Source organism: Chlorocebus sabaeus, chromosome 13 (genome assembly GCF_047675955.1).
Source record: "Chlorocebus sabaeus isolate Y175 chromosome 13, mChlSab1.0.hap1, whole genome shotgun sequence".
Lineage (NCBI taxonomy): Eukaryota > Metazoa > Chordata > Mammalia > Primates > Cercopithecidae > Chlorocebus > Chlorocebus sabaeus.
In genome coordinates, this window is record NC_132916.1 from 56,976,261 (window position 1) to 56,990,992 (window position 14,732).

The 14,732-nt window shown below is 37.8% G+C and overlaps 3 protein-coding genes across 3 annotated transcripts in view; all 3 read right to left on the reverse strand.

The window, feature by feature from the left end:
* Positions 1-10,952, reverse strand: part of TAAR5 (trace amine associated receptor 5) — a 28,448-nt gene extending 17,496 nt beyond the window's left edge. The window contains exons 1-3 of the mRNA XM_038000693.2: positions 10,905-10,952; positions 3,396-3,573; positions 2,714-2,810 (exon numbers count right to left, since the gene is read on the reverse strand). The gene's annotated coding sequence lies outside the window, so the exon portion shown is untranslated. The remainder of the gene's footprint in view (positions 1-2,713; positions 2,811-3,395; positions 3,574-10,904) is intronic.
* Positions 2,457-3,497, reverse strand: TAAR3 (trace amine-associated receptor 3). The gene is given in 1 exon segment (NM_001329794.2): positions 2,457-3,497. A coding segment is annotated over 1 exon segment (1,032 nt). The 5' UTR covers positions 3,489-3,497.
* Positions 10,953-11,355: 403 nt separating the features above from the next.
* Positions 11,356-12,318, reverse strand: TAAR2 (trace amine associated receptor 2). The gene is given in 1 exon segment (XM_008007909.3): positions 11,356-12,318. A coding segment is annotated over 1 exon segment (921 nt). The 5' UTR covers positions 12,277-12,318.
* Positions 12,319-14,732: the final 2,414 nt, after the last annotated feature.

Below are 14,732 nucleotides of genomic sequence, written 5' to 3' on the forward strand. Positions count from 1 at the left end.
ATGCACCCATATATTCATCTCAGCACTATTCACAATAGCAAAGGCATGCAATCAACCCAGGTTCCCAACAACAGTTGATTGGATAAAGAAAATGTGGTATATACACACCATGGAAGACTATACAGCCATCAAAAGAATGGAATCATGCCCTTTGCAGCAACGTGTATGTAGCTGGAAACCATTATCCTAAGTGAACTCATGCAGTAACAGAAAACCAAATACCGCCTGTTCTCACTTATAAGTAGGAGCTAAACACTGGGTACACATAGTCATAAAAATGGTAAAAGTAGACACTGGGGAATACAAGAGAGGACAAGGAGGGAAGTAAGTTTTGAATAAAACTACCTACAGTTCACTATACTCACTACCTGGATGACGGATTCATCCATACTCCAAACATCAACATCGTGCAATATACCTAGGTAACAAACCTGATCATGCATCTCCTGATTCTAAAATAAAAGTTTAAATAAATATCCCTCCAAATTAAATAAATAAATAAGTGGAGAAACAAATATGAATTTTTAAAACAGGAACTGAAAAGAAGCCAAAAGTAGAAGGACCACCGGGTATAAACAATCTATCACTACAGAAGTGGAGAAAGTTAATTTTAATGTCCTCACCTGTGAAGGGAGAGGGCTGGCTGGGTGATGTCTACTGTCCTGTGAGACTGTCAGAAAGAAGGCACTTGGCAGTGCTTCTCACCCTAATGTCCCTTCCTAGATAGAGCCAAAATTATTCAAATCTAGATCAGCCCTTAGACTGGATTATCCGTTGGTAATTATGCAAAGGTAAATATCCTTTGGTAAAAATGAGAATATTTTACGGCTATCAATTATGCATTTATTAGGCACATTTACTATTTGCCTAACAAGTAGAGGGAATAAAAACTGTAACAATGGTGACAGGGAGGTAGCCCTTACTGACTTACAATGCCCTTTGAGATGGAAGTTGAGCCTGGATAATTTTCCATGATTGGATCTAGGACAAAGAGTATTTGGGTATTGAGAGAAAACAACTTAGAAAAGAGACAGGAAAAATACAAAATTAAAATATCCTATTTCAAAGTTTGACCTAAGGCTGACCTCGGTCAGGAAAAGAGGAACATTCGGCTGGGTGCACTGGGGGTGGATCATGCCTGTAATCCCAGCACTTTCGGAGGCTGAGGAGGGCAGATTGCTTGAGCCTATGAGTTCAAGACCAGCCTGGACAACATGGCGAAACCCTGTCTCTACTATAACTACAAAAGCTAGCCAGGTGTGATGGCACACACTTGTAATCTCAGCTACTTGTGAGGCTGAGGTGGGAGGATTGCTTGAGCCCAGGCGGTGGAGGTTGCAGTGAGCTGAGATTGTGCCACTGGACTCCAGCCTGGGTGACAGAGTGAGACCCTGTCTCAAAAACAAACTTACAAAAAAACTTAAATTGTTTTTTAAAAAAAAGGAAGAAAAGGGAATATTCTAGTCTCCTTCTCCTTTTCCTCTTCTCCCTCCTACAACATAATCCCAGGTATGAGGGGATTGTGGACATGACTGACATATGTGCTCATGTATTTCCCAACTCATGAAGGTTCTGTTGATCTCTTAATGCTTCACAGAAAAGTCACTGAAAAAATGTTCACCAAAGGTAATGATCTGATATAGATTGTAGGTATTATGGTGTGATGAAATTTGTTTGGGGGCACCCTAAGGAAGACTTTTGGAGAAAGTGGTTGAAACAAGGACAAGGAGAGACCTTGTGATTGCTGGCCAATCATGAAGACATACCAAGCAGATTAAGATGCTAGAGAAACAGGAACCAGAAAGTCATTTCAAATGTAAACCACAAAGTAAATAATCGCAAAAGCAAAAGCTCAAATTGCATATGTTGATTCATAATCAATCTGCCTCACCTATGGAAAACTCTTTGTAGTGAGCCTAAAGGTATCATAAAATAACTGAATAATTTATGAAATGATGGTTAATGATTCTCCCAAGACATATGATAAGGCAGGCCACTAGTTGATAATAAAGGCCGACCTTAAGGCACACTTCCTTCATGGACCCACAGGCCGCAATGATCTTCCTTTTCCTGAATTCCTAGAATGGTATCAGATAGGAACCAAAGCCAACACTTTATAAAAAATTCTTATATTGCTTTTTAATTGTCTCATGTATGTAAATCTAGGCCAACCTATTCTGAACTATGTTTTATATTTCTTTTGTACATTTTCCTCACCAGTTAGAGGTGAGTGTGGATTGGAAGTGAGTTAACAATTAACAAATAATTGAATAATAGATTTACCGGTCAAAGATAGTGAATGTACCTCTTGTGTAGGTGATAGAACACTTACCTCAATTACTGAAATTTAATAGTATCATGTTTGTAGTGTTCTGGGGATGTAAGGTATATGTCGCAAGTCAAAATAATAACAATCTCATTTGCAATATTCTATTCACTTTCACAACAGCTTTTTATTAATGTGCTTCAGGAAACAAATTTGCAGTTTCTGAATGGGAACTAAATATCTTTCCTGACACTATGTACTTGAGTGCTTTCTGAAACCATGGATAAAAAAAGCCATGAATAAGAGGGTTACAAGTAGAGTTGAAGTACCCAAGCCACACTAAAAGATCCAATATTAGTAAGGGAGTGGAGTAGTCTAGGTATGGGTCAATCAGAACAGCAAGGAAACAAGGCAACCAGCAAGCCAGAAACACCCCCATTACTATACCCAGGGTCTTCGCTGCTTTCCTGTCCTTTTTCTTGGATAGGTGTTTTTTCACTGCCCCCTTTGTGCTTTCAGGCACATGGCTGATGACTCGAGCATGCTGTTTGGAAACGATAAAGATTTTGCCATAAATACCAACCATGATGGAGCCAGGGGTAAAGAAACATGTAGTGAACAATATTGTCCCCCAAAATTTATTGAAAGTAAGGGCACAGAAATTGAAGCAAGCGACAAGTATCTTATAGCTCTGCATACCGGAAACATTGGCCTCGGATAGGACTAAACCAAAAGAAAAAAGAGCAGGAACTGACCAGCAAAATGCCAGCAGTCGCTTTATGGTGGAGCTCGTCATTCTGGTTGTGTAATATAAAGGGTAACACACAGCATAAAATCGGTCAATAGCAATGGAACAGAGGTGGAAAATGGAGGTCAGGCTGAGCATCATGTCAAAGCTCATATGGAATTTACAAAAGCCATCTCCAAAGTACCAGCAGCTCTCCACTGATCGCACCATGCTGTATGGCATAATGACAGAACCCAGCAGAAAGTCCGTGGTTGCCATGGAGAGGATCAGAAAGTTTGTGGGAGAGTGAAGCTGTTTGAAATGCGATATAGAAACTATTATAACCAAGTTTCCAAAAATAGTGATAATCATGACTCCAGTCATAACCAGATACATTATCACCCGGATATGAAAAGAGCGGTTTGTGGGAGGACAGGATTTATTTACAAATTTTGGACAACTGGATAGGTCTTTGGGAATGTAAGTTAGATCCATGGTGCTTTACCACTTGAAATTTCTTTCCAGAAGGATGAGTCACTGTTTCTTCTCTTCTTAAAATGATTCCAGTAAATTTCAGCTCCTAATAGTACAAAAGTGTTCAAAGTTATCTATTATTAATTCACTTCAGTTGCAATTTATTCAAATATTTTAAATTATATCAACTGTGTTTGCTTTCTGAGTTACTTGCTGCATTAGAAAAATGAAATTTTTCAATCGTGTATTCTTTCTTGTGTTATCCTATTTAATTTTATTTCATCCATCCATGTATCCAACATAGGTTTATCTATTGACTGTTTTATTCCTGGTAAAGAATTGGGAGATTTTCAAGAATTTTTGGTCAGCTTTCACTTTGAACAGACACATTCCTAGAAACTGTTTTGAATATGGCCGCTAACATCTCTTGCATCATAAAAAATACTCAACACACAAAAACCAAGTGAAATGCCAAAGTTTTTCTTTAGGCATTCTTTCGATAATTTGCAATCTTCATTTGTAAACAGTGTGCAAATGTTTTAAGAGTTATAAATGGCATATTGCTGCCAAAACATGCAGTACCATGAAACATGGCTGTTGAAAGCCATGTGCCTATGGGTTAAACCATGCACCTGGGTCAGTGCTTCATAGCTTCTCTGTTTGCTACTCTCTTCCCGTCCTCCCTTCTGCCTCTCCTGTCCTCTACTCTTCATGCTCCTTCCCTGTATTTCTTAAGTCTTATAGCTTCTCTGAGATTCTAACTAGTGAAGCCATGTCATACGTTCCATCCCTGAGAGACCAATAAAAATTACAAATTCCACACTCACAGACCCAGTTACTCAAATTTCACATGACTCCTTTTGGTCACAGTGGGCTGATTAAAGGAGGGTGGACACATCGCATAAATAAAAACTTCCAATGAATTGTCACACTTGCTTTGCTATTTGCTTTGGAATACACATCACCTTGAAAAGCCACTCCCTGGCAACCTCAAAAGAAGCTTGACACTGTGCCTATAACAAAGCACGGAGTCTGCTTAGTGGGTCACAGAAAAGTAGGTTCAATCTTGAGTGAATCAGACAGAGGAGACACCCTGGGCCTATGATGAATTCTCCCAAGTTATGTAAAGATTCAACTGCAGTGTACATTTAACAAATGCATCTAGTTAGGCAGATTCAGTTTAGTTTTTCCTTTAGAATCCTAAGAAAGAGCACAAAAATAACCTCCGAGAAAGAGCAAAAACTGACCCCTTCCTCATCTCAAGGTGCTATTAGTTCCCTTCCTTGCTTTTGATTCTGTCATTCTTCCCGACTGACAGGGAAGAAAAGGAACTTCCTGGTGACAAAAGAACCTGAATTTTGCTGGTTAGAGACATTTCTTATTACCAAGTCACAGAAAGGTGTCTCCTTGGAAAGTCTTAGGAGGACCTTTTATAGAGCTGACTGTTGCATGTGACTCCCTCGTTTCTCTAAGTTAAAGGTTTACATCAGCGACTTCCAAAGAGGAGGTAGCAAAAGAGGCTTGCATTGAGAGTTCTCCTAGTCCAGCTTCTGCCATCAGCCAGCTGTGAACTCTCAGTGATGGGAGGTGTGCTGGGGTAGATGAGGAGCCTTGCAGGCTTCTCCAGCTCTGAAAGTGTGGAATCACTGGTAACAGAAAGGTGGTTCATTTTAAATCATCTTCTTGTAAACAAATAAGAAACAGAAGAGCAGAGAAACAAGATGAAAGAGAGATATGAAATAAAGTTTGGGGTTCAATACAGAGATTCAATGAATAGTACTTTCAGTTCTGGGACATGCCTGATCAATATTAGTTAATATTTAGCCATAAAAAAGAATGAAATCTTGTCATCTGCAACAGCATGAGTGGAACTGGAGGACAATATGTTAGCTGTAATAGCCAGACATAGAGAGACAAATGTCTCACGTTCTCGCTCATTTAGGGAGAAAAAAAAAAAAAAGCATTGAACTCATGGAGATAGGGAGCAGCATGATGGTTATCAGAGGCTGGAAAGGATAGTGGGAGAGGGGGATAAGGAGGGAATGGTTATTGGGTACAAAAATACAGTTAGATGGAGTGAATATAATCTAGTATTAAGTAGCACATTGGATGATTATAGTTGATAATAACTTACTGTATATTTTAAAATGACTAAAAGAGTAGAATTGGAATATTCCTAACACAAAAGAAATAATAAATGCTTGAGATGATGGATACTCCAGTTACTCTGGTTTGACCATTACACATTGAATTCCTGTATCAAAATATCACACGTACCCTATTAATATGTACAACTGTTATGTATCCATCATAATTTCAAAAATTTTAAAGGAAAAGTTGATCAGGTTCAGGATAGGGTACCCCAAAACACGGCCCCTTGGCATTTGAGGAAATAGTGGAAGTAAGTTTACTCTGGCCTTCTCCCACTTCTTCCCTAAAGCAGACCCTAAAAGAATGATCTGGTCTTCTCCTAAAATAGGTCATAAGACCCTCTTGTGTCCTATACTCGGGGGAAAAGAATGTCACACAGAGATACCAGGAAGAATCTGAACAAACAGGCCTTGTTCAGTTACCCCCAGTTTATTACTGTTATATCTTTTTGTCATACTTTTGCATGACTGTTCATAAAAATGCACAGTTTTTACTGTTTTGAGGCAGTATTCATTATTGAAGTATCCTGTGTCATGTAAAATTTATATTAAATAAACATGTGTGCTTTTCTCTTGTTAAAAATTATATTGAGGATACTTTTCTCTCCATTATAGATAGTCCTCCACTCACTGCCTCTCTTTATTCTTTGGTTTTCACCAAGGAAAGGTTGTGAACATCTAGCCTGGGCCCCGTTTGAGCACATTAGTGATAGCACTTGAGAAATAATTGTTGAATTTATATCTGTGTTAAAAAATATATGAACTCACCACCGTGAGACAAGTAACTTGTCTATCTATCCATCACCACTGGATTCTCAGTATCTAAGTTAAGGCTTCTAGTATACACTAGAGACATATGTTTCAATGAATAAACCTACACATAAATTGTAAATCATTACTGCTTTAAAAATATCTGCATTGTTTCAATAAAAGCAATTAATTCAATGTGCTTAAATCATCCCTATAAATGAATGGATTCGTTTCAGGAGTACACTTTGTGAAAATTTCTTCTAGTATTGAATTGTTGATGGTGTTCTTATAAAATAACCCCTCCCAAAGCAGCATTTAGACAGAAGGAGCTGAGAGATTTTGTGTAGACATAATTTACTGATCCTGTAGCATGAGAAAACCAGAGATTTTGACTCTGGACAGAGATAGACAGTGTTAGTAGAAGAAAACAAAAGTGGAAGTATTTAAGCTAGATGCAGTTGGGAGGTGCTGCTGCCAGTGGCATGACACCCCTCAGTGTCCCACTGAGGTGTGAAGATGAGGTTGTCTTGGCTCTTTTCAGTCCCATATGTGATGTTCGCACCTTATCTACCACTTAGAGGAATTGGGGATTTTTTTCCAGCTAAAACTCACATACTCTCAAAGATAAAAGGAAATACTCTTGCGAAATACAGACTTGCAGTTAAACTCATACAGTATTTAAATGCAGTTAATGTTTATGATTACACAGGAGACTCAGCCACACCCCAGTTGCCCCTATGACCTTATTGATCACAGTCACGACATTTAAGCAACCTCACATAGGTCTTACGTATAAGTAACTGTTTCATGTTTTAAGTATTGGGAGGATTCTATAAGATGTTTCAACACGCGACCAAATCTTTCACTATGTGCAACTTCCTATATACACAAGGAAAATTCATATACTTTCAAAACTGGAGAAGGCCATAAATAAAATATTTACAAATATGTATTATGTGGTGCAGTTTCTAGCCTCATCGTTATCTTAACATTCCACAGTGGGCATCTGTGTAGTAAGAACACAGTGAGGCTCACAATAACCAGCTTTAACAAACTAACAATATTCTTTTGGAAAACTGTATTCTAATTTCCAAATAACTGATTTGCAAATAAACTTTTACTGTTTCATAATACGTTTATACATTTGAAGTTGACATGCAGATCTTTGCGGTCATTAACATTGTTCCTACCTTCCTCCCTGCTTTTCTTCATAAAAATTATGCTAGCTCCTTTAGCTTTTTTAGACTTTTATGTCATCTATTATGTTGAATCACATAGCCTCTATGAAATTCTCATTTTTTAAGTTACAAATGTTCAAATATTAATAATTACAAATAATTTCCCGCTGGGACCTTTTCCTTTTCCTCCTCAAGTTTTAGTTTTAAGCACTGACTAAGGTTGGCATATCTCCAGCCACATACCTTTGGAAAAAGTCAGATTTGCAATGCAATATATCATGGAGTTAATGCTTGTTGAAGAGAATCTTTGATTGTCTGGACACATTCATTTTAGTAGGAGGCAGAGATGACTTAACAGCAACACCAAGTTAGGAATCTAATTTTCACAGCCTTCCAGGATGAATACCATATAACCTGTAGTAGACTGTAATCGTGGTTCTGACCATAGAGGCAAGCATTTGTACATGTGCTCTACCTGGCACCAAATAAAGGTGTCACTACTGCCATAAAACATGTTCTCCTCTTCTAGAACCTACCTATCTGGGCAAAGAACTTACAATTGCCATTGCCACCTATGTATGTACGTACAAACATATAAATCAATATAAATTATAATTTCATTTTTCCTTGTTGGAAAAACAGGTAAGAAAGATAAGCAAAGGAAGATATGAGCTATTAGTGTTCCACTTCTTCAATTTATTAACTCAGATTATATGTACAAAGAAGCAGATTTTTAAAGATTTCTCATTTGAACACAAATTTGGATAATGTCATAAATAATTCTCCTTTAAATTCTGACAGCCCTAGGGCTCTTGGAATTTAAGACTGAAGTCTAAAACTATTGATATATAATGGCAGAGAGGAAAGTGCATTTTAGCATTGTTGAAATACCTAACTACGTTTACTGAATCATGTCTTGCATAGTTCTTGTACTTTGCAAAAGTATTTTGTATGTCACTATATAAAAATTTACCAATCTTGTCAAATGAATTTTTATGGAAAAATTAAGACCTTTCTTTCACCAGAAAATTATAATGATTATTTTTTAGTTAAAAACTATCTTCTCAATTGCAACCCATTTCAACAATTTCTGATTCTTTATAAAATGCAACTATCACTGTTCACTTATTTTGAAGAAGAGAATAAATTAGCAATAATTTAAAAAGAATAGAACATTTCCAATTCTTTTTATTGACCCAGTACCTTCCCTTTCCTGATATGTTGGTTGTGAATCAATGACCCTTTTCTTGTGGCTTCACAGGTGCGATATCAGGAAATTCCGGAAAGTTCAGTGTGGAGGATTAAGATATCTGATTCCTATATAAGTTTGCTTCTGCTCTCAGGAGAACTGGAGTAGAGAACTCAGATCCAGGAGCTTCCAGATAGGCACTAACTGTGGAGTCCCGGTGGGATTACTCTTTTAACTTTCTCAAGAGATACTGAAATACCCTGGGTTTTTTGTTTGTTTGTTTGTTTGTTTATTTGTTTTGATTTTTTTTGAGACAGAGTCTTACTCTGTCGAGGGCAGTGGTGCGATCTCAGCTCATGGCAACCTCCGCCTCCTGGGTTCAAGTGATTCTCCTGCCTCAGCCGCCCAAGTAGCTGGGACTACAGATGCATGTCACCACGTCCAATTAATTTTTGTATTTTTAGTAGAGACAGGGTTTCACTATGTTGGCCAGGATGGTCTCCATCTCTTGACCTCATGATCCGCCCACCTGGGCCTCCCAAAGTGCTGGGATTATAGGCATCCCTGTGTATTTTTAATGGCCCAGTTTGTTTTATTTTTTTTTTTTCCAAATGAAAGACTATTTTATATCTGATTTCATGATCATTCTAGGAAGATTAAGTACAGACATTTCCATATATTGAAAATACACAGATGTATGGGCTCAATTAAATGCTGGCTAATATCCAAGGGGGTAATAATTGTCTGAATCATAAAAGGTTTCTGTTTATACTTTGATTCCTAAATGTAATGAGAAAGTACTGGGATGGGAGAATTTTTATTTTCACTGCAGTGATTTGTACGAGTTTGAATGTTGAAAATCTTTGTTTTAAAAAAAAAGCCAGTTAAAATGTCACAAATCCAAAAAAATTAAAAAGTTCAGTAAACAAAGAACACAGAATAAGAAGTCAAGAAAGCTGGGCTCTAGTCCTGCACTTATAACTAGTTGTATAATCCAGGGTAAACCACTAAATCCCCCAGGCTCAGTTTTCGCATTTGTAACTTCCTATAAAATTCTGGGTGTTGAGGAAGATGACTTTACTAATTCTGGGAAATGAAGGCAGAGTGAATGGTAGAAGGCAGCAAGTATGCAGGATGCTGGATCGCTCTGTCATCCTCACTAGAACACGGCAAGGTGATTACATTTTGAAACGTAAAAGGACATTGAAAAGGTACTGACAGATTTGCTTTCATAACTGCACCTGGATACAACTACTCTCTTCTTGAAAACTCACAATTTTCATTGCTATAATGTAAATGAAGAAATTAAACAAGGAATATTTCAGTGAAACACAGTTCACTACCATATATAAACACACGCACATACACACACACACACACATTCACAGAGATATATCTGAAAATAAAACTTCATGAGGTTATACTTAGCCTCGGTGCAAGTGATGTATTTTGATATTATCTATTTTCTTCTATTCTAATTTGCTTTTCATTAAAAATGTTGTTTGCAGTCAGTGGTTTACTGGAACCACCCATGATTATTTTCAAGAAGAGTTTGTTAACTTTTCAGGACATTACACTTATAGGTTAAAATCACTTATAAGGAAAGGGTTTTTAAATGTATATACCATGGAAATCCTCAAACTCTACAAATTAGGACTTTTTTTTAGAGCCCAGTGTTGAACTTATACCAACACATCACTGGTCACAGCCCATCAGTTTTTTATGAGTTTCAGCCTGAAGTTAATAATTTTCTTCTTTATCTCTCCCTCTCATTCTTGTGTTATTAAAAAGTATGTGTATAAATATCAAGCAAAAAGGAAAGATGGACTCAAAACAAAACTTAAGTAGGTATTTCACATTTATTGAAACATCAGAACACCAAATAGCAATACAAAATGTGGATGAGCCTATGGAGGAAAGGAAGACACTAAACAGAGTTCTACTGCATGTAACATGGAAACTACTAGCTGCTGTGATTAGGATGGCTCCTGAATGAAAACCTGCCTGAAGTCTGTGGCCCCAGTTACTCAGTTTGCCAATTCTTCTTTTAGTTAAGAAACGTTTGTTCTCACAACAGCAGAATCTAGCAAAGGCTTAACTCTCGGCTAACACATAACTGACTCCTGGAAGAATATGGGTTTTTGAAATTGTTATTTCCATATTTACTCACCTATCATTTTTAGTTGCTGATGTTCCAAAGTACATCTGATAAGATACTGAGGAACAAAAATGAAATGGGAATATCACATGAAGTGTCTGTGGTGGAGTGGGGGACAAGCAGTTCCCAAGCTCAGCCTATGTTTTGACCCTTTTTGAACAGTATAAAAGGTTTTGTGTGTCCTCTTTGTTCCATCTCTGGCTTTCCCCCACGTTCTCTTTATTTTTCTAATTTTCTTTCTTTTTTCTCTACCAGGAAGTAGTGGATGTGTAAAGAATTCTGAAAATTATTGGAGGGATTTTGGGCTCAAAGAGAAGCTTCCATTTTTTTATTCTCATCTTAGAAACCAAGAGCTTTCTATGGTAGCTAAAATAATACACACATGCACAAAAACACACATTTTAAACAACTTCATTCTTCTAAATTCTAGTTTTTTGCTCCAATTTATTCATGCAGAATAAGTTTACTCATTTTCTTTTTGTATACACAAATTAGTATTATGGAAATGTGAGCTGAAAATTTTACCTAGCAAAATGTACTTCAGTGCTCTGCGAAACCAGGGATAGAAGAAACCGTATATTAACGGATTACATGTGGAGTTAAAATAACCAAACCACGTCAAGGCATCAAACAAAACTACAGGAGTAGAGAAGTTCAAAAAGGGATCCAATAAAATTGTGAAGAAACAAGGAAACCAACATAATAAGAAAACTCCCATCACTATTCCTAAAGTTTTGGCAGCTTTTTTGTCTTTCTTCACTTGATTATTTTGATTTTCTGGCAAGTTATTGATGGCATGAGCATGTTTTCTGGATACTGCAAAAATTTTGCCATAAATCCCCACCATCATAGACCCAGGAGTGAAGAAACCTGCCATAAACAAGGTGGTCCCCCATAGTTTGTTGAACATCACTGGGCAGGAACTGGAACAGGCAACCAAGATGTCATAACCCTCTATTCCATCTGCATAGGCCTCTGAGAAGACCACCCCGAAGGCAAATGCTCCAGGGACCGACCAGCATAGAAGTAGCAATCTTTTAATGACTGGAATAGTTATTTTGGTGGAATAACGTAATGGGTAACAGATAGCATAAAATCTATCAATGGCCACTGAGCAAAGATGAAAAATGGATGTTATGCTAAGCATCAGGTCAAAACTATAATGAATCTTGCAAAATGTAAGCCCAAAATACCAGCAGTTCTCCACCGATCTGATCATACTATATGGCATGATGGTGAATCCCAGGAGGAAATCAGTGATGGCCATGGAAAGGATGAGGAAGTTGGTTGGTGTGTGAAGCTACTTGAAGTAGGAAATAGAAATTATCATGGCAAGATTGCCAAATATTGTGATGAATATGGCTCCTGCCATAAATGAATACATGGCCACTCGGACACCCAGAGACCTTTCATTTTCTGGGCAAGATCTATTTCCATATTCAGAGCAATCGAATGTTTCCTTCAAAAAAAAAGAACAGATAGAATTTTGTCAGAATATAAACATTCTATGTTTTATATATGCTTTCATAGAAAAACCCAAGAAAGGCAGAGAAGAATCAAGGAAGATGATTTATGCTGCAATATTACTCATGATCTTTCCCATTTACTTATTTTAACCTTTATTTGTAATTTTGTAGAATTGTAACCTGATTGGCTTAAAAGATGGTTATTGACCAGGTGCGGTGACTTACGCCTGTAATCCCAGCACTTTGGGAGGCCGAGGCGGGGAGATCACCGAAGGTCAGGAGTTTGAGACCAGCCGGGCCAACATGGTGAAACACCATCTCTACTAAAAACACAAAAGTTAGCCAGGCGTGGTGGCACGTGCCTGTAATCCCATCTACTCGGGAGGCTGAGGCAGCAGAATCTCTGGAACCCAGGAGGCGGAGGTTGCAGTGAGATGAGATTGCACCACTGCACTCCAGCTTGGGAGACAGAGAGAAACTCCATCTCAAAAAAAAAAAGATCATTATTTACTCCATACTTTCCTCTATATTACCAACATTTAGGAAGCTCTTACTTTATGCCAGGCTTTGAAATTGAAAAGAAGAAAAATCAAATTATTGAACTAACTCTTACGTGTGTAGGAAGAATAGATATCTATTAGACAATACGTGTACTTCTTCCTCCAAGGAGTTGGAAATATATAATGAGATTTGATTTGATTGTGATCTATTACCTGTGGGATCAGGAGGTTATTATTTAAAAACAATTTCGATCTTGTGTTCTATTATTTTCACTGTGCTTTGTTTTGTTTTATTCATACCAATGCTGTTTTAAGGGGGAAGAATCATTTAATGACCCCTAATTATCTGGTAGAGTCAATCTATAAGGCAAATAATGAGGTCTTAACAAGCATTGCATCAGCCAGAGCAGCTAAGTCAGAGGTGGGCGGAGACCAAAGCTGGACTACCCTCAGTTCTTTGTGAAGAGCAACTGCACCTCCTCAGAGCCCTGTGCAATGACAGCCTGACAAGTTGCCATGTGTAGGCCACACACAAGGCTATGAGCAGAGGGCTAGAGAACTTTTAGAAAGCAAGCCGTCTCCACTGCAAGAAAATTAAGCACATGCCCTCCTTGTGTTGGTCCAGAATGCTCAATTTACATATTAAAATCTGCATGTTATTCTTTCTATACACATTTGAAATGTAACTTTTTCATGAGTTAGAATAATTTTCTTTTTAAAAAGGATGTTAGGGAAAAAAGAGCTGTCTGTAAAGCATAAATCTTAATATTGTGGAAATGCCTTTGGCCTTCAGTGACCCCACACATATCAGACCTTACCAGTTTCCAAGAGATAAACCAATAAATTCTCGGCCTCTTTGATATAAGAGCACATCACAAATAGAGTAAGGCATTTTTCTTGAATGGCCACAATATGCAAGACACAAGGAAGGGAAGAAGAAAGCATGAAGACAAACCCTGCAGCAGAGATTCTAGAATGCAGCTGAAGAGACAAAGCACATCAACACTTAAAACCTACGTGATTCTGCACCACAGATGAAAGCAACAGCAGCAATTACCTGACCAAAAAGAGGTCCAGGCAAAATGTACAATCAAAGATAAAAAATGGACAAGATCGTTTCAGGCTGGGCTACACAGGAATGTTCCAGCAAGGGTATGACTTTGATCTGGGTCTCAATAGGAGAGTAGGGTTTGAACAGAAGAGAAAAAGCCTGTTCTACACAGAAGGTAGGATGAAGAAAAGACACAAGGCTGTATGTGTTCCGTGACCTTCTAAAAGGAATTCTCAGGACCCCTAAAACACGGCAGAGAAAATACGGGGTGGAGGGGAGAATAGAGTGAGAGAAGAAAGTGTTGCTAGTTCCACTGTTGTACCTCAAGCCAGTGTTCTTAGCCAGCATTAGTCAAAAGAGATTTCCCGCTTTGTTCTTAAATTTGGGTAGTGATTTTTTTTAATTAAAGTAATTAATTTAGTTACAAGAGAGCGAGTACAGATTTGAAATTAAAAGCTTCCTCCAACTGATGCCAAGTGGCGACTCCAAGGCAGTTTTCTCATCGTTATTCTTCCTCCTCGGGGGCCTTGTCCCCACTTGCAGAGAACTAACGGCCTGATATATGACAGGACGTATTTGAGCAATAGAACTAAAGGTCTTTATACCCGCCACCTGGGTGATTGCATACCACAAAATAGAAACACTACCAAACTGCATTTCAGGTCTCTGCCAACACCCTAAATGCTGTTTACAGAAACAGCTGACTTATCCATGAAAGAGTTTCATCAGAACAGTTTTATCCAGATCTGTCTAAAATGTGTACAACCAATTATTAAACTATATTCATTTTTAGCAGCTGAAATGGGGGTTTCTAACCAAATAC